General features: G+C 42.7%; 1 protein-coding gene across 1 annotated transcript; it reads left to right on the top strand.

Moving 5' to 3' along the window:
• Nucleotides 1-6,454: 6,454 nt before the first annotated feature.
• On the top strand, nucleotides 6,455-17,612 carry LOC310786151 (protein lin-54 homolog; the record flags this gene model as incomplete). The annotated part of the gene is made up of 11 exons (XM_083647324.1): nucleotides 6,455-6,688; nucleotides 6,827-7,190; nucleotides 7,316-7,389; nucleotides 8,800-8,997; nucleotides 9,115-9,206; nucleotides 11,625-11,696; nucleotides 12,125-12,227; nucleotides 12,319-12,456; nucleotides 14,547-14,779; nucleotides 15,043-15,115; nucleotides 15,209-17,612. The coding sequence occupies 11 exons, from the start codon at nucleotides 6,455-6,457 to the stop codon at nucleotides 15,734-15,736; spliced, it is 2,109 nt and encodes a 702-aa protein (XP_083503450.1). The 3' UTR covers nucleotides 15,737-17,612.
• Between the last annotated feature and the right edge of the window lie 3,551 nt (nucleotides 17,613-21,163).

Genomic DNA, 21,163 nt, shown 5'->3' with positions numbered 1-21,163 from the left:
GTATCCCATGTCTGTCCCATACGTCGATGCTGAACCGTTTGTAATTCACATCCAGCCAATCAGAGGAGACTCTTTTTTAAGTCTTGACTGGAAGCCACGTCCTCCAAGGACACTCTCTAGCCAACCAGAAGTCATGTGACATTGTGTGTGTGTGTGTGTGTGTGTGTGTGTGTGTGTGTGTGTGTGTGTGTGTGTGTGTGTGTGTGTGTGTGTGTGTGTGTGTGTGTGTGTGTGTGTGTGTGTGTGTGTGTGTGAATTCTGCCTATCATAACGCTGAGGTGACAGTGACAAACTGACTGCTGTGTGTTGAAAGTTGCTGTCTTAATATCGGAATTCATTTTAAACACGGGGGTACATATGTCAGGGCAAGTCTATTTTCTTTGCAGAGATGTGATGTTTATGAGCAGAGAACATTCAGATTTATTGATGAAAAGTTTTGCTGCCATTTGAAAGGACATTGTGGCAATTTTGAAAAGATAGCCTAATTATTGCCTGGTGGTCAAATGAGTGTTCTTAGTCTACATCAGGATATAGCTACAATGTCATCCATAACTCAACTATTTATTCCACACTATGGGTTGTGGGCGATATATGACGATCTTAGATCATATACCGTTGACAATATCTCTACGATCTGCTATGACAGAGAGATTGTGAGAGTTGTGATATAACAGAGTACACATGTGTTTGCAAAATAAAATAAAATGAAATAAAATAAAAATATTAAAAGGACAAGGCACATATATCACACATCATAGTTGTGCTGACACCATTCAGATACGCCGACTTCTTCCAAACATTCATGTGTGAAGACATTATGGCCTCACAGTAACCATCGTTCTGTTCTGTTCTGTTCAGTTTATTGAAAAAAGGGGACAGAGCATATTACTCAACAATTCAATGTAAATACACCAGGTTTAGCCAAAAGGCTAGTTTCCACCCGTAGTCCCCGGCCAAGGTGTTGCAACAGGCTTCCTAAAAGAATAAAAATAGAAATAGAAGTAAACTGTAAAAACACACAGAGCAAAGCTATAGTGCAAGTTAAAAAGGACACGAGTAAAAAGACACAGCAGTCTCAACAGGTACATGCATAGGAGACAACAAAATAACAAACAGGATAAGCCAAGCAGACAAGTGTTAAAAGCAATTACACATAGGCTACAACAGTAAACAGACCAGACAACACAGAGGGACATAGACAATGTTTACAACCAAATGTACAAACATACAAACGTTGCTTTCAGTGCTGACAGGTTTGTGAGTTGAGTAGAAACTGCTTTAAGTGATGGCTGAAGGATCTGTAGGTGTTGAGATGTGTGATGCGAGTTGGAATAGAGTTCCATTCTCGTGACCCTCTGACTGACCAGGCAGACTGACTGAAAGCACTTTTCCTTTTTCTCCTCTATTAGCCCCCCTCGTGCTGTGAAATGTGCCTGTTTGTTGGTTGATGAATGCTTTGAGTGGGGGTGGAGCCAAGTCATGGATTACTTTATAGACAAGGCAGGTGTTTGTAAATGTGATATTGTTCTCCCAGCTCAGTGTGTTATATTTGTCCAGGATTGAGCAGTGGTGGAAGTGTCTTGGTTTTTTATCTAGTGTTTTGAGTGTCTGTTTGTATAATGATTCTAATGGTTTGCATGTTGTTTGGTTGGCCTGTGACCAGCTTGTCAGACAGTAGTTGAAGTGTGTGAAAATCATGGAGTGAACAAACATTTTAGCAGCTTCGGTTGACATGAAATTTCTGACAATGAATTTTTTTTGGGGGGGGGGATCCCCTGATTTTTTTTAATCCAGAATGCAACTCGGGCAAGTTATCAGATATCTGCACTGATTGCAAAGGGTGGACGAGCTTTTTCATGTGGTGACTTGTGTCTGAATGTGGCTGCGGATATACTGTGTTCACTCCTGAGATTGCATCCCTGCAAATTGTCATGGCAAATTGTTTACAAAAGATGGACAATAAAGCTGATTTTCAAAGTACCTTGAGGATTTTTCAAGTTGTGAATTAAGTTAAATTTCTCTCTTGATTACAAAGGTGGAAAATACAACTGTTTTTAACTGGGTGTTTACTGATTAAATGTTTAAGCTCCCCACAAATGCAGATGTTTTTTTAAATATATATAACCAATTGCAAATTATTACAATTACCAAACAGATGAAAAGTAGATTATTATATTGAAATGTTATTTTAGATTTAGAATGTTAATTTTCTATAAAACACAATACATTTTAATGTAATTCCACAATGTTTATTTTTGGCCCTCGGCCCTCCACCCAGATTGAGTTTTGGCCCTTCATGGGAAAGAATTTGGGCACCCCTGCTCTAGATGATTTGAGAGATGAGATGATGTTTGTGACCTCTGACTCACATATGTTCATTATGGTGAAGGCTGGTTCTATAGTAATTGCTGGACATGCACTAAACTGGTCAACTGAAAACCGTCTGTGCAATATTTGCCACAGAGTCAACAAAGTATTCATTAAAGGCCTCAGCTATTTCAGTTGGATTGGTTGTGAGGTTTCCATCAAGATTAATTTCTAGTGTATTTCTGACATCATGGTGTATTCCTGTTAGTTTTTTTAGCTGCTTCCAGATCATTTTGGCATTACCCCTGGCCTCATTAATAGCAGTAATGAAGAAGTCAGCTTTGGCTTTCCTAATCTCTCTTACCACTTTATTCCTTGCCGTGGCATAATGGAATTTAGCGTGTTGTAGTCTTGACCTGAGGGCTTGTTTTAGTGCAATATTGCACTCCTTCATTAATTGTAGAATTAAATGTGATTGCACAGACAGCATTTTTTGTTAACTTATGAAACTCTCTAGACCCTGAGCCTAGAAGACCATTCAGAAAGTGTATGGGATGTCCAGGTACATTGAAGATAATTGGGTTTTTCTGAGTCATTTTTCAGAAAATAATGCTTGTCAAAATTGTCATTGTCATTTCATTGTCTTTATTTTTTTTATTGATTAAAGTTTTTTTACAAGAAATAAAAAGACAAGAAACCACAATCTACATAAAAAAACAGCATACACATAAGAACCAGATTCACTTCATAACCACCCGCCTCACATGACCCCCCCCCCCCCCACAAACCCACAAAGATATCAGCTCACAGTATACATGTGCCCTTCAGAACATGTCAACCAAGGCAGAATCAATAAGCGGACAGTCTCCACCACACAGCAAAAAACAAAAAACAAAAAAACAGGCAATGCCCATGACCCCCACGCATGGATTCAACAAATGCATTCCACGCCATAATATTTTCTACTTTAGCACCATGCATACAGGCCACCAACATCTCTGTGACAGCCAGGTCCACAGCTGAAGATGCCCATTGTTCAAAAGGTAAAGTATGAGGAGCCTTTCATCTCTGAGCAACTTTTTTTTTTTTTTTTTTTTGCGGCAGTAAGGCCCAGCAACAGCCAACGCCTCTGCCTGAAGGATAAATTCGTTTGATTTTCAAAAGTTAGTGATACTGCATCACAGAATTAGTTTTATTTTTTACTGACTATAGGCATCGATTCCTAGGCTTGCCCACTGCGCAGGCTTGCTACACCCGCCCTGCAGCTCACCGAGCTGACCCTGCAGCTCGCACATACGCAGCTCGGCTGCTGCGTGGCCTCACCTGCTGCTCAGCTGCTGCGTGGCCTCACCTGCTGCTCAGCTGCTGCGTGGCCTCGCCTGCTCTATCAGCATGTGCAGCGCACAATTGCTCAACTTTGCATCACTGATGACATCACTCACTGATGACGTCACAATGTGACAATGTCTATGATCACTCAGTCATGATTTCACAATGCCTATGACATCATCAGTGATGTCATAAGAGGATTTTGCTCTTATGACAACACCTATGAGTTGCCTGGCCCCCCCATTAACTCCGCCCATGCCTATGATATTATCAGTGGTACAAAAATTTAAACAAACAGAACAGACAGATTGCCCACTTTCCCCTTTTATATCTACTAGGCATCTTGTGCCTATGTAATTAGAGCTATAAAATGGGTTAAAAATACAGATAAAACAATTAATCGAGTATAAAGTTAATTTTGGTCTGCATTATTAAAATTTGAATTTAAACAAATAAAAACAGACACCCCTTAATTATTTTGGTTTGATAGGCAAAGGAAATGTAATTTCATTGTACATTCTGTCAGCTGGGTTTACCCAGGCTATCGCTGGCCAGCCTCCTCAGTACATCCGTCCTCAGCGACAGCCTGGGTAAACCCTTTCTCGCCGAGAAGAGCCTGGTGACGCGAGGTTAGGTAAACCCAGCCTCCACGTGACCTCTATCCATAGACCCAGAGCCGTGTAGATCTTAATACATCCATGGTGTAGATGACCAGACCACTCTGACCAGCTCTGGACCACTCCATCAGCCAACCAGCTTACAGAGCACATGCGCAGTGCAACAGAAGGCGTCATCACTGTGTGTCTACATTATTAGCAACCTAGCACGCGATGGCTACCACCAACGTGAATGATTTTTGCAGGTTTTGCGAGAAAATCCTTCGTTTTAATGGCAAGTTAGGCAGCTGCAAACCACTCGAGAAGGGAGTGATTCTGCGCCTGGAGCGGGTTGGTGTGAAAGTGCACCAACAGGACAGCAAATCATGTCGCATTTGCCAGACTTGTTCCAACTTCATTACAAGAGCAGAGGAAACATTGAGTACTCTCCAAAAATGGAAACTGATCGAAGAATCAAGCTCAGAACAAGCGGTAGGAACGCTAACAAAACCACAAGACTCAAAGCGGGAAAGGAAAACGCCTCGGACAGTGAAAAAGAAACTGCTGCTGAAATTCCCATCCCAGAAGCGCCTCCACTCAAGAGGGACAACAACAACGCCAAAGCTCCATGATCCCAGAGGAACCACAACATCGCCGAAGCGCTTCGAGTCGAGAGGGACATCAACAACATCTAATATGCCTGGACAGAGTCTGACTGAGGTATGTCTACCATAGAGCACCAAGGTTAAACAAAATAGACTCACCAAGTCTACACTACTTTTAGATGACAAAGATTGTTTATTTAAATAAATGTCTGTTAAATCACTATCACCAAATTAGCTAACACAATGGTGATTGAGCCTATGGCCCACTGATGAAAGTTTTTATACATATTTACAGTCATATGAACTTGTGTCTGTGGTGACCTTCCAGCGAAAAATGAACATGCACAATGCAAAGTTACAGTTACATTTTAAGTTTAAGTCTAAACAAGTTTAGAACGAGTTGGTTATGTAATTCCTAGGTTTTCAGTTGTAAGTGTAATTCATTAGGTCACTAGACTAGAGGGCGCATGGCGCTTGAGAGGTAAACAAAACTACACTGAGACACCACCGTAGAATAAATTCTGCAGGCAGCCAAGCTGAAAACAACAAGCTATTCACTTGTCTCACTAGTTTTATAACTACAGGTTGGTTAAGATTCCTCCTTCAATGTAAAAACACAGTCTTGTTGGGAAGCTATTAGCATGTTGTTTGTCTCGGGAGTGTGTCAGTTTCGGTCGGAGTAGTGTTAGTGGAGATTGTTTTGTGTTTATGTGTCTGGTCGGGAGCTGCATGCTAATGTGCTAAGGTAAGCGGACCTGGCGAGTTTAATGCTATTAGGTACATGCTAGAAGATACTACAGTAGCTGTTGTTGCGTGGGGTTTGACATGGTGCCTTTGCCCGAAGAGTGCGCATTGAAACTTTGCTCATGACTAAAGGCACATTCCGTACTTTTATGAAAGGTTGCTGTTGATGGATGCTGGATTGAGTTAGACTGACAGGATTGTTGCACTTTTTGTATTATTTTTCTAGTGTATGAATGTTATTGTATATTGAATGTAATTGAAGAGTTTACTGTTTAAGAACTTTATTATTTTTGATATTTTGTTTTAACGGGACATTTCAAATGGAAAACAAACTATTATAGACATTTGTTTTTGATACAATGTTTATCTTGACATAGCTGCATTGGAACTCTGTCTTTCGGCTAGCTATGCTACCCTAGAAAGAGTTATGCCTGCCTACCCTACATAGACTTGCATGCGACTTTCGCTCCCAAGCTGTCTAAATCAGCGATACGGACGTATTTACAAGAGTCACAGAAACATTTCAAAGCCACATACTTGAGAAGAAGGGTTCATAGCTTCTCGACATCGGGGTTAGAAAGCTTGACGCTGCTCATAAATGCCTCTTTTCATCCGAAGGCAGAAAATCAGGACGTGAAGGAGACTGTGGAGAAGCTTAAAGACGAGCTTCATGCAGGCGAGATGGAGTGTCGCCAGGCCGACAATACTATCCAGGCAGAAAATCAGGGCCTGAAGGAGACCGTGGAGAAGCTTAAAGACGAGCTTCATGCAGGCGAGATGGAGTGTTGCCAGTCCGACAATACTATCCAGGCAGAAAATCAGGACCTGAAGGAGACCGTGGAGAAGCTTAAAGACGAGCTTCATGCAGGCGAGATGGAGTGTTGCCAGGCCGACAATACTATCCAGGCAGAAAATCAGGGCCTGGAGGAGACCGTGGAGAATCTTAAAGATGAGGTTCATGCAGGCGAGATGGAGTGTTGCCAGACCGACAATACTATCCAGGCAGAAAATCAGGTCCTGAAGGAGACCGTGGAGAATCTTAAAGACAAGCTTCATGTCGGCGAGATGGAGCGTCACCAGGCCGACAATACCATCCAGGAGCTCAAAGCAAGTTACCATGTCTAATTTTGGGGTTTCATGAACTTAACATCCCTGAAATTAACTCATCTGCTAGCTTGTATTATGTGTGTTGTTATTCTCTCATTCTGACTTCATGCTCTGCCTCTGCTACTTGAACCTTTTCAGACTATCAAACCAGTGCAGTCAGTGGCTGTGGGAAGTGTAGCTGGCCCCCAGTACAAAATCATCATCCCCCTGGCCACCCAGCCCAACGTGCAGCAGATCCAGGTGCCAGGCAGCAGGTTCCACTATGTCCAGCTGGTCACGGCATCCGCAGCCAGCAGCACAGGACACACGGCTGGTCCCAGCAGCACAGGACACACGGCTGGTCCTAGCAGCACAGGACACACGGCTGGTCCTAGCAGCACAGGACACACGGCTGGTCCCAGCAGCACAGGACACACGGCTGTTCCCAGCAGCACAGGACACACGGCTGGTCCTAGCAGCACAGGACACACGGCTGGTCCCAGCAGCAACACCATGCAAACAGGTCACACATGCACACAGACCTCTCCACAGTAACAGTTGCCTCTGTCTCTCCAAATATAACTGGGCCAGATTGTGCTTACAGTATTACAGTATTGCCACTGACAACATGATTCTTATGTCCCACAGCTAAACTTATGGTGGTCAATACAGGAGCAATTAGGATGTCTGCCCCAGTCGTCGCAGCACAAACCATGACACAGGTGACTTGGTTGTTAATCAGATATTGTTTAGGGGGTCCGGGTAGTGTAGCGGTAGATTCCCTGCCTACCAACACGAGGGTCGCAGGTTCGCGCCCCTGTGTTACCTCCGGCTTGCTCGTGCGTCCATACGGGCACGATTGTGGGTACGTGTCCTGGTCGCTGCACTAGCGCTTCCTCTGGTCGGTGGTCGGGGCGGAAGGGAACTGGTGGGAATAGCGTGATCCTCCCGCGTGCTACGTCCTGCTGGTGAAGTTCCACGCTGTCAGGTGAAAAGAAGCGGCTGGCAACTGTGCGTGTGTCGGAGGAAGCATGGTGCTAGTCTACAGCTCTCCCTAGATCAGCAGAGGGTGGAGCAATGACCAGGGCAGCAGGGGGAAATTGGCCAAGTACAATTAATTGCAATTGGGGAGAAAATGGGGGGGGGGGGTCAGTAAAAGACATATAGTTGGTGTCGCGGCGAAAACTCGAATCTCCAAAACAGCAACTTTTCAGGAAGTTAAAAAAAAAAGAAGACAAAAAGTGTGCTACATACACCACGTCGTCAAAGTTGGCACATGTCTTCATTATAGTCAGTTTCCCGCTGGATGTGTCATTACATTTATCAGATAAGATATTAATAATGATTATTAATATCTTACCTGATTAAGCTCAAATTATGTTGTTTATGTTATCAGTCCGATTTGGAGGCACTCTCTACCGGCCGAGCAGCCGCGCATGGGCGCCTCCCTTATGGAGCGCACAGGCATGCACCACTGAAGTTCCAGCAGCGGGGGTGCCCGGATCAGCATGAGCGGAGTTTCCCACTCTCCCAGGCCGATAGAGATGCTCTGTCATGTAGATGAGACGAATCTCACTAACGTAACCATTATTCTTGTCAGAAACCACTTTGATTTGCATAGTTTAAACAAGTTTGCAGCCTAGGGATAACTCGAAAATATGTTATTGATCAGATCTATTTACATCAGAGGAAGCCAGGATTAAACAAAACGATATCAGAAATACACAGCCTGTCTGCCCGTGGTGGGGTACAGACCTGGGTATGGGAGGAACTTTGAGTGACAGATTGAGGGCGAATGGTGTTACGAGAATTACTCAGAAGATCGTTTTAATACTTTTCCATTGGTTAAATTTAGTAAAACCCACACAGACGTGAAGGGTGGACAGTGGCATTGATTTATGACAAAAAATAAAAATGTAAACAAAATGGTCATTCAAGGTCCTGCCCCGACAGTGACGAGATATATATATATATAGATATATAGATATATAGATATATAGATATAGAGAGAGAGATATTATACTGTACACACACATTTTAATTTTGATTTATTTATTCATTTTTTTTAATATTGTCTGTATGAATTCAAAGAGCATTCTGTAACATGTGTGTATGTCCTTGGACCTTGTCAGGTGGTGCCTAAGCCCCTGACATCAGCAGCCCAGGTAGTGACCAGCAGTCCACAGCAACTTGTGATCATGCCTGCATCTCCGCTACCCCAGATCCAGCCCGACCTCAGCAAGCTCCCTCCTGGCACCATGCTGGTACCAGCTCCTGGGGGCGGGAACATGGCTTATCATGTAGTTATGCCAGCACAATATGTCATGCAGGTTAGTGGTGTTTTATCTAATATACTTGGTTAATTGTTCTTGATAGTTACTGTGTGCAAAAGTAGTTTGAGTCTCTATGATATTCCTTAGCTGTTGCTTTCTTTGTCCCTCCTGTAGCTCCAGCAGTCACCGGTTGTGCCCGTGGCCAGCAGCTCGGGTTTTCCAGTTTCCTCCAGCATCCAGTCTCAGACCAGACTGCCCTTCAGTGGGTAAGGAGGCACACACAGATAGTTAGCATTGGAATATACTATAATATAGGTTATAAAATGGCTCTCTCAAATCAAGCAATCTGATTAGCTTACAACTGTCATATATTTAGCGTATACCACTCTAATATACCAGGGTTATCCACCTTATTTTTGGCGGCCATGATGCATCATGGGTGCTGCTTCCTTCTGCTGTCCTCTTCCCCCATTACGTCTAGCTTGACACAAACAGCCCGTCTAATGTACCCGTCAGAGGCAGAGAGTGGGTCACTACCATTGACCTATACAGTATATAATGGACCAACATAGCTCATTGACTTTGACACAGCAAAATGAAGCTCACTTCCGGATATTGTTTGATTTCGTTTGATTGGTTGAATGAATTATGCTACACGGAAGTACGAGGGGAGGGGGCGGCTGCCGGGGGAGTTTCCGAATTTGCCCTGTCTACCTTATCGCCGTAATGCATTATGGGTAGTCAGCTACTTTGGCTAATGTAGGGGCTAACGCTACTTACTTTACATTGCAGTAAAACGGCACTGAATGACCAAATTGATTTAACTTTTAACCATTTCGAGTAACACTGTTTCCATACGGACCCCCAGCGTTGGTTAGTTGTTTATAACGTGACTCTATTTAAAACGTTATAACGTACTCCGGTTTCTGTGCTGAATCCAATGGTCTGAATGGTCTGAATACAGAGAAGGCTTAGGCTTCATCTAATGGTATAAATAACGTTAAATGGTCCGCCATGTTATGGACGTTAGATGTATGGTATCTATATAGTTACGTGTGTCTACTAACATTATTAAAATATCATAAAGTAACGCTATTTTCGCATAATTTGCTCAACTATTACTTGCTACCTGATGCCTTGCGGCACATTGCTGTTCTTATTATCCGATGGTTGTCGTCAATTTTCCTCGAAATGGGGCTATAATTTGGAAAACGGAGCGCGTTAGAGCATGAAAAAGACTTGAAATTGTTTTTTCAGACCATAAACTAATTTGGAAAGTGTTTATTTAAGACATAGACCGAGAGAGAAGTTGGCTCGTTTCCCATATAGTTGAATGGATGTTCCCGGGAGTGCTACACAAGCTGCGACCCCCACTGGCCATTTGAAAGAATGCAATTTCCGCATAGGCATCAAAAATAGGCAGGCTGAATTGGGCACTGGTCACTACCCTAAATATCCTATGGCTCTGGGCACTTTGGGCAGCAGAAAGCAGATGAAAAATGCCAGCGCCGAAGACAGAGAAGGGCCGTGCTGTGTATATTGTATAGTGCTTTACTTCAATGTCCTGATTTTGGAAGGAATAACGTTAAATTTTGATGTGCGAGTCATTAATCTTGGTGTGGCACACTGATTGACAAGCAAAATTGAAAATGGCACTTCATATCAAAAAGGTTGCCGACCCCTGGTCTAAATTACTTTACTTTACTTTATTGATATTTAGCAGACGCCTTTATCCAAAGCGACATACAACCAGGTTATAACACAGTACAGCAATAAGAAAAATACATAACAGTTTTAGCGAACAAATGTATAAACAGCAATTTAAATTAAAACATATTTACAGACAATAGAGCATAGGACAATAGAGCGTAGGAGCTAGAGAGGGTTTACAGGGGGGCAACATGAAGACTGAAAAGATGGGTTTTTAACTGTTTTTTGAAAATGGGTAGTGATTTGGCCGTTGTTATTGAAGAGGGGAGCTCGTTCCACCATTTTGGTGCAAGATGGGGAAAAGTCGTGATCGGGAGCTGTTAAAACCACGTGGGGGGGGAGGGGCAAGGCGTCCTGAGCTAGTGGAGGGTCGGAGTGTGCGATGAGGGCTCTGGAACTTGACCATAGGTTGTAGGTATGGTGGGGCTGTGAGGTGAACTGATGAGTAGGCCAGAACAAGTGTTTTGAATTTGATCCGTGCAGTGATGGGAAGCCAGTGAAGTTCATGGAAAAGGGGGGTGATGTGGGAGAATTTTGGTAGGTTGAACACTAGACGGGCTGCAGCATTTTGAATAAGTTGGAGTGGTTGTATGACAGAAACAGGGAGACCGGCCAGTAGAACATTGCAGTAGTCCAGACGCGACAGGATGAGTGACTGAGTGAGAAGTTGAGCTGCTTGTCTGGAGAGGAACGGGCGGATTTTACGAATGTTGAAAAGGGCGAATCTGCAGGACCGGGCTATTGCTGCGATGTGGGTAGTGAAGGACAGTTGGTTGTCAAGAGTGACTCCAAGGTTTCTAGCTGTTTGTGAGGGAAAGACAGTAGTGTTGTTGAAGGAGATGGAGAGGTCAGTTACAGGACAGTCTTTGCCAGGGAAAAGGAGAAGCTCGGTTTTTGCTAAGTTGAGTTTGAGGTGGTGGTTGGACATCCAAGTGCCAATGTCTGTGTAAATGATGATATCCATTGGTTCACAGCTTGTCAACGGCAGAATCAACCACAAGACTAATGAAACCATGCAACTGTCCCAAGTCACAGTGTCTTAAGCTGTAAGTATAACTGTGGTTGAGACAGTTTATTTTTTTGTCTTTACTAGTGTTATATTTGACAAACCTTTCTATAAATGAAGCCTGGCCGTATCAATGTACATTCTGCTTATATGTATTGTAGTAGCAGCAGTAACAGGCAATGTACACCGGATACGTTACGGCTGCGTTGCAGATCCGGTAAAACTGCCGGATCGACTCTCGCCCATGTTAATAGATGGGCACTACGGAAAAATTATGCCCCGGTTCTATTTTTGTCGGATCCCGCATCCGTCTGACAGATCACATGAGTGTGGGTCTGTTCACAGCCGTACCACATCTGTTCCGGAGGCGGTGTACATTAGCCCTAACACAACAGTGTTCTTAATCTCAGCAAACCCTCCTGTGTGGTTGTAATATGTAGAGTTCTGCCCCCCCCCCTTCCCTTCCAGATACTGTACATGCTTTGCAAATGGAGAGTTCTGCAAGAACTGCAATTGCAATAATTGCTTCAATAACCTGGAACATCAAACGGAACGATTTGAAGCCATTGAGGTGAGGTTGAACTTTGGAAGTTGAGTTGTGTTATTGGACTGAATTGCTTCATGTCAGACAGGTGAAACAGTGAAAATGACTCTGTTTACAGACGTGTCTGGACCAGAATCCAAAGGCCTTCAAACCTAAAATTGGCAAAGGCAAAAAGAGAGTGAGAGACCGTAGACTCCGCAAAGGCTGCACCTGCGAAAAAATGGGTTGCCTAAAGATCAAGTGCAAGTGCTACAAGGTGTGTTTTCTCTTTCCCAGGTTATCTTCGGTAGCAGTCATTTCTTTATTATGCCTCCGCCGGCGATAGCCAGGCGGAGGCATTATGGATCCGGGTTGTCCGTCCGTACGATGTTTAACGCAATATCTGAGGAACGCTTGGACGGAATTTCATCAAATTTGCCTCAAACATCGACTTACACTCAAGGATGATCTGATTAGATTTTGGTGGTCAAAGGTCAAAGGTCAAGGTCACTGTGACCTCTCGAACGCCATTTTCAAGCTTGTTAACGCGATATCTCAGGAATGCCTTGACGGAATTTAATCAAACTTGTCTCAAACATTGACTTGGACTCAAGGATGAACTGATTAGATTTTGGTGGTCAAAGGTCAAGGTCACTGTGACCTCTCGAACGCCATTTTCAAGCTTGTTAACGCGATATCTCAGGAATGCCTTGACGGAATTTAATCAAACTTGTCTCAAACATCGACTTGGACTCAAGGATGAACTGATTAGATTTTGGTGGTCAAAAGTCAAAGGTCAAGGTCACTGTGACCTCTCAAACGCCATTTTCCAGCTTGTTAACGCGATATCTCATGAATACCTTGACGGAATTTCATCAAATTTGCCTCAAACATCTACTTAGACTCAAGGATGAACTGATTAGATTTTGGTGGTCAAAGGTCAAGGTCACTGTGACCTCTCAAATGCCATTTTCAAGCTTGTTAACGTGATATCTCAGGAATGCCTTGGCTTGACGGAAATTAATCAAACTTGTCTCAAACATCGACTTGGACTCATGGATGAACTGATTAGATTTTGCTGGTCAAAGGTCAAGGTCACTGTGACCTCTCAAACGCCATTTTCCAGCTTGTTAACGCGATATCTCACAAATGCCTTGACAAAATTTCATCAAATTTATACTGCCTCTGATTGGCTTATCAACCTAAACCAACCAATCGTCACTCCTCATGCCTAAACAACACTTGTCCGTCATATGGAAGTGGTTGCTTCTATCGGCTACACTTGACAGAATTGTCTCCTCCTGTACTATTCCAGACCGCAGCAGAATCTCTGCGCTGCCTGGGAGCTTTGCTCATGTGTTTCCTCTGGGGAAAGTAACTTGTAGCGTTTGTCGGATGCTACCACGCTACTTGGTCTATAAATGGCTTCGCTACTGAAAACGCTAATTGATTGAAAAGGAGCAACGCTACCACCAAGCTACTGAGAAATGTAATGTAAATAGCTTCGCTACTTGTTTGCAAACTACTGCCCAACACTGCTAGTTCTGCATAAGCACCTGCAGATTTCTCCTTCTTTTACCGACTTTCTCACTAATCACACGGCTGTTTACATGGTAAAATGGTAAATGGGCTGCATTTATATAGCGCTTTTATCCAAAGCGCTTTACAATCAGTAGGTACATTCACCCATTCATACACCGATGGTGGCAGGCTGCCACGCAGGGTGCTGGCACACCATCAGGAGCAATTTGGGGTTCAGTGTCTTGCCCAAGGACACTTTGACATGCAGACTGGAGGAGGCGGGACTCGAACTACCGACCTCTTTTATCCAAAGCAATTAGTGGACGACCTGCTCTACCTCCTGAGCTACAGGCACCCCTAATGCTTACATGCTTTTCTGACTGGCTAGTTGGCTAGTTATTAGCTTAGCTGTTATGGCTCATCTGATCTCAGCTCAGCTGATCATGGCTGCTCTCTCTCCCTCTCGGTAAGATGTTATATCTTTGTTAATGTGCGCATAACATTACTTATTTGGGGAGTGGGAGAAGTCTCCCACTAGTGTTGATGTCCAGTGTGATGACAGAGAAACGTGTGTTTGTTTATTTGCTGCGTTGCGTACAACGTTTCTTAGATGAGGCACACACACAGACGCTTTTGTTTTATATATATATATATACTGTATATACCGTATATATACTGTATATAATCGCATGTGCTGACATCGCCATTGGGATTCTATTAATCGTGCAGCACTACCGGACGCCCACCGGTAGCAGTATTAATGTAACTGTTCATATTGACACAATGGACTGTTTGCATGCAACCTGATGGCTCTCCTGATTCTGATTCTCTCCCTTCATATTGAAGGCACAGAGCATGTGCTCGTCCCTTTGTAAGTGTGTCGGCTGCAAGAACTTTGAGGACAGCGTGGAGAGGAAGACGTTGATGCACTCGGCTCGTGCAGCAGAGGTTCGAGTACAGCAGCAGATAAGAAATATGGGCCGTCCTGTAAATATCAATACAGCTGAGGCCAAGCTGCCTTCACAAATCTCATACACGCTTCTGCGGACCCCACCTGTCATTTCAAGTGGAGGCGGGAGGTAATACTTTTCTCTATTATATTAATATATATGATATATTATTATAATACTATATTAAATGATCAAATTCAATGTATCATGTTTGCACAAAATCTTGAAAAAATAAAGTTAGGAAATATACATATTTGTATACATTCATATTATCTGAATCAATTTAACCAACATACCGTTAACATTTGGAATAATTTCCCAAAGAATTTAGGCCACAAATGTATAATAAAATTGTATGAGACTTATTTAATTTAACCCTGCTTTACCTACAGAGCTGCTGGGCAGGAAGAGAGACATCTGGCAGAGGAGGGGAGGGACATTGTCAAAACGAGTTCTTCAGAAGAGGTGAGGAAAGAATACCATTGTTGTGTCTCTGATGTTGCATCACACACACACTCACTCTGTCCTAATTTTCTATATCTTTCTTTATGGAAACAGAGAGACACCAACGGACCCAAACGGCACCGTTGTCAGCAGTGTGACAAAACATTCACAACACTTCGAAACTTGAGGCATCATCAGAGTGTTCACTCAGCAAAGAGAGCGTACCCCTGTCAGCTGTGTAAGAAAACCTTCAGGTGGTTATGTGACCTAAAAAAACATCAATACATTCACACTAGAGAGAAGCCTCACAACTGTGACCAATGTGGAAGCATTTTCAACCGGTTAGATAATCTAAGAACACACCAACGCATTCACACTGGAGAGAAGCCCTACAACTGTGACCAATGTGGGATCCGTTTCAGGCAGTTAGGCACCCTAACAGCACATCAACGCATTCACAATGGAACGGGCTACTGCTGTGTCCGTTGTAAGAAAATCTTCACTCAGTTAACGCATCTGAAGAAACACCGCTGCGTGCCCGCCCGACCGTTACCCTTAATGATCTCAAAATCAAAACAGGCCCCACCCAGACCCGTTAATATAAGACCCGCTAATATAAGACCCCGACCTGTTAACCCGTGATTAATCACACTCGCTCACTTTAAACCAAACCAAACTGCCACTGTTTCACACGGGAGGCGAATAGCAGTCTTTCTGGCTAGAACGTTAGCATTTAGCAGCAGCTAAAGTTACTATTAAGGTTTAATCCCTAATTCCCAGAAATTGCCATCCAACCCGTTTCCCGGGAAATTAATGACGGGAAACCGGGATTTTTATTTTTATTTTTTTACATGTAGAACATATTGCAGGGATTCAAGTTCTCAGTTGCTAGAAGGATTTCAGTCAATTGGAGTCAGATATGAAATGTGAAAAGTATGTCTATGTTGGAAACTACAGCATACTGATTCAGCTTGGAACACAATCCATGCGTCATTACTGGGTGTTTTGGAAGTTTAGAGTGTAATGAGCGTGATATGTACACACTGTTAGGGCTGGGTATTGGCAAGGACCTCACGATACGATACGTATCACGATACATGGGTCGCGATACGATTGTATCACGATACATTGCGATACAATACATATTGCGATATATTGCAATACTCTAAACAATTTACTCAAAATTAAATAATAGAGCTAAAGATACAACACACTGTGTACCACCGAGGTAGTGTAATAATATGTACATCACCTTGTACCAGTGTTTCTCAAACAGTGGTCCGGACCGCGGATACAAGATCCAAGATACTTGAAGACTAAACCCAACTTGTGCCACTGGAAGAATGAGCTTAAGCTTCTGACTATGTCTCTGAAAGTCATGAAGGACAAGAAAGCTCTGAAGTTTCTGTCCTTGCTGGATAAGCTTAAATTAATCTGAGCTAGCTCTCTCGTTATTTAATTTTGGTATAGGTTTTATTCATTAGTGGCCGGGCCAGCGAAGCGGCAGGGCCACTTATTGTATTTGCCTGTATTATTATTATTCTTCTCCCGGGAAGTTGGACTTCCCATGCATGAAAATAAACCAAAGCACAAAGGTCCAGTCCCATGTCAAATGTCTATGATGCAAATTTGGCGCCAATAGTCCTAATGGTGGCACTACAGCGACCGTCTAAAGTTTCAAACTTTGAAAATTCATAAAAAATCAGGCATACGTGCTACACCTTTGCAACTTTCACCGAAATGTGGGCCCAAATGAGGAGAAACCTTTGTATGCAACCTATGGCCAATTATGAAGTCTAAAGACCGCAAAAACTGTAAAACTAATGAAACCCTACTCCCACATTTTTTCTTCAAACGACACCAAACTTCAGCATCTGCATCGTTAGACTGTCCTACACAAAAGTATCAAACAGATTCTTGATTGGCCAAAAATTGAGCCCACAGTGTTGATGCACTGCCTAAAGAGCATCTTAATTGCCCTAATTACCTAGGGCAATTAGGTTGTATTTGTGATGTCATCAGTCACTCGAGCAATTGTGATGCCATCAGTGATGTCACTCGAGCAATTGTGATTCAAGATTCAATCAATTTATTGCCATGTCAACAAAATTGATAGGAATTTGTCTTGGTTCGCTCTGAGACAAAAAAGACAAGACAGTGCAGCAGCACACCATACAATAACACAAAAACAAAATATCATTCAGGAACAATATCCAGCAGCATCGTAGTCAGCAGTAGTGCATACAGTTTAAAGTGCTATGTGATGTCATCATTGATGTCATAAATGCTTCCTGGCTCACCCTATATAAGTGAAAGCAGTGTGTGTTTTTACACGCAAGCATCCACTCCCATAAAACACCACCAGCAAGCATCCAGTCAGCAATGGGTCGTGCCCGGCCATGACCCATTGCTGTGCAGCAGCTATAATTGTAGTTATTAATTTTATTGTCTTAATGGTCGTTTTTTGTCTTTGTATTAATGCTCATACTGCTGGTTCTGATTGTGATGTTTGATGTGCCTCGTTTGTTTGTATACTTTGTTAATAAAAAAAAACGTTGTTATGGAAACCAGACAATGTCTCGTTGCCTCTAGTTTAACACGTTGACTCCGCGGCTGAATTTTGAATGACTATGTTGTGCAGTCCGTAGCATCAAACTATGCAGTATGCACACTTGAAACATGTCGGTTATGTAGAAACAAAGCGTAAAACTGACAGGGAGGGAAACTTAATCTCGCCTGTGTGCCTAACCAGACTGGCTTCCGCCATCAACACACACGGCCCACGTCATGCGCCAGATTACCGTAAGTGACTGTGAAGTAAGTCTGAGCGCAACACAAAACATACATGGCTCTATGTTGTTCTCAAGCACGGCCCGGCCACGTTTTTACCCGCGCCCGTACCTGTGAATTTATAGAAGTATATTTTTTACCCGTTACACAAGCTTTTTGCGGGTTACATTGGGTAGGTGGTCTTCATGTTAGGGATGGGTTAGGGTCTCCAGGGACAGGGGTCTTCAAGCCCCTAACCTAAAACCAGGGAGAGAGAGAGGGTCACTCACATGAAAGCCACCCCCCCCCCCCTCCACACACACACACACCCACAATCATAGGCACGTCCCGCATCATTGCTCTCTGACCAGAGGATAGCAAATCTTGACAGATGAGCCAGCTTCAGAGTGGATAAACACTTGAAAGCAGTGTCCTGTCTTGTCTGAGGTGAAATGCAAATGAACTAGAGTCACATGATCAACTGTTTCATGTCCTCTTTAAGCCTCACCCCACACCTTTGCTCTGAATGCCGAAGCTTTCCGTCCGTGTCCTTGAAGAGTGACGCGTCGGGTTGCTGTGCTGGAAAGCTCACAGCTTCTAAAGCCACAAGACCTTCAGTAAACCTCTAAGTCGCCGTTGTTCCTGCCTCAGCCCGTGGAGATTAGCGGCGACTCACCTGCGGCCGCGTGCAGTCGAGGGATCGGCCTCTGCGCCTCACGCTCCCTTCATTGGATTAATGACGGGATGGAGAGCGAGAAGATAGATCAGGATGTGTCGGGGCTACAACCTGAACGTTCACCTACTTTACTTGTCTCAACTGGTAGACTGTGTGTGTGCCATGATAAAAAAGAGAATCACTACTGAGTATGATGCACCACTTTACAATAGGGTACACAAAAAGAGTAACTAATGGACAGGTAATAATTAAGTAATGATTAACTATATACTCACAAACTGACCATTGACTAACCATTAACTAATGAGTAATTACTCTACTAAGGAACTAACTAACTAGGCTACTATACTCACAATGTGACTTTAACTAATGATTAATATATTCACAAATTGGCATTTATTAATCATTAACGAACAATTAACTATACTCATGGAACTGACCAACTAATCAGTAACTATTAATGATTAACTACTATATTCACGAGCTGACATTTAGTAATCATTAAGTAATGGCTAACTACTCTACTTAGGAACTTAGATACTAATCATTAACTAATGGCTACCTACTCATTAACTATGATTAACTAGTGATTGACATGATGAATTATTCATTAACTACTCATTAACTAATTATTAGTTTATTAGTAACTACTACATTATTTGTGTACGTTATTGTAAAGGGTTACCCAACTTGGCTATTTCATGATGATCTTATGATTTTGGAATAGTGCTAACTGGTAGATGTAATTACAACAATAGAAGTTGAAGAAAAGGCACCGTGAGGATATAGAGAGGGGTGGGCTCCTTTTAATGTGACAGATACACATATTTTAGATAATTACAATCCACACACACATACACCTCACAAACGTATTGTGTATGCATGTGAGTATTATAATCAAATGTTTTATTGAATTCAAGTACATAATTAAATAATTATTTTCTAGGGCTTTCTTACCATACTGATTTTCCATTATATCCTTCATACTTTTGCCACTGACAGACCTTCCCATTAACAGCTGCTACAGCCAACAGACTCATCAATGCTTTTCTGCGCTGGCCATATGCTAGGTTTAGACCTAGCCGTTTTTTTTCCCCATCACTGATGTAAAAATGAGCTTCCACAGAACGAGAACAAGAAAAATGTTTTTCACATCATTATATATTATGTTACCAGGGTGTTTAATTTCACATACAAATACACACAAATCGCACAAGTTCAAAAAACGCACGCAAACTTCATATAAAAATAAAGACAGAATATATACATGACACAGTTGGTGAGAAATCTGCTTTGGTACTTCATGAAAATGAGACAGTTGGCAGACAAAGAGGTGTTAAAGAGCAGTCAGAGATTAATTTAAGGCAAGTCGACGTTTTCATGTCTAACTAGCTGCAGTTGAAACTGCTATGATGCCCATAATAATCCCAACAGCACTTTGTTCAGAGATGAGCAGCGTTCAAGTTAAAACACCACCGAAGAAGATAATGCACATAGACTTCAAATGAAGCCAATCAGAAGGCATGCCAGCATGCTGTTGCTGTCACATACAAATGAAACAGATGGAGGTGAGTCTGCTTGATGAAGAGCACTTTGAGACGTTCAGCCATCAGTTTCAACAGGATTCCACTTCAACTAATCAGAGCAGCAGCAGCGGTGAGCACCAGCCAATCAGCTTCATGGAACACCACAGTCTTGTAACACCTGAGAGGGCGTAACTGCCTGTGATTATGGCTCGGCACGAGCGGCAGCACCAAAGTCTCCATAACCCAGTGAAGAATTCCCTTTAGTACAGTATGGCTTTCATAGAGAACCAAAGTCACACCCACTTCCGGGGCAAGCATCCAAACCAAGGGATTTCATCCTCCATTTTATTTTCTATAGACATTTTGTAAAATGTTTATAAAAATAGTTTTACTTTGTCAAACCAAGCGATTCAGCTATATTTATTTATTATTTATTTATATGAGGAGAGACTATATAACATTTCATTTCCACCAAAACAAACAAAAAACCTGGGGGGGAAATCCACTAGGCTATTTTTTTTTGTTTTTGTCCAAGTGAAAAATGCTCTATGCCTATGGTCTCTTCTGACTATAAATATAGCTGAATCACTTGGTTTCACCAAGTAAAACGATTTTCATAAGCATTTTACGAAATGTCTTTGGGAAAATAAATGGCGGATGAAATCCCTTCGTTCTTATGCCTAACCAGAAAGTGGGCGTAACTTTGGCTCTATACAAAAGTTGCCAACACTTGAATTCTGTCTGGTTTGCCTTAATGTTGTAGATAGATAAGAATGCACTGCGCTCTCTTTTCAGGGAATCCTTCTCCCAGAAGTCCAAAGTAAAGAAAGAAAACAGTAAATTCCTTCACACATTAAAGTCCTGCCATCATTGAGGTGTATCCGTTACTTCAACTCGTCTTCAAAAAGGTCTGAAACCTTGAGTGTAAACCGAGCGATGTTGCTGTTCTCCTGTGTGAGGGCGTTCCCTTTGTTCTGTGGGCTAACAATAATGCTACGTTTCCACAGGATCCATCCTTTCCACGCGTCCCATTCATTGTCTATGTAAGCAGGCGTGCAATGCATTCTGGTAGCGCCGCTGTGCATCACGTTGGCCGCT

This window comes from Poromitra crassiceps (genome assembly GCF_964638095.1).
Source record: "Poromitra crassiceps genome assembly, chromosome: 12".
NCBI classification, from domain to species: domain Eukaryota; kingdom Metazoa; phylum Chordata; class Actinopteri; order Beryciformes; family Melamphaidae; genus Poromitra; species Poromitra crassiceps.
Note: the sequence above shows the minus strand (reverse complement) of the source record. Positions and strands in the feature narration are given on the sequence as shown.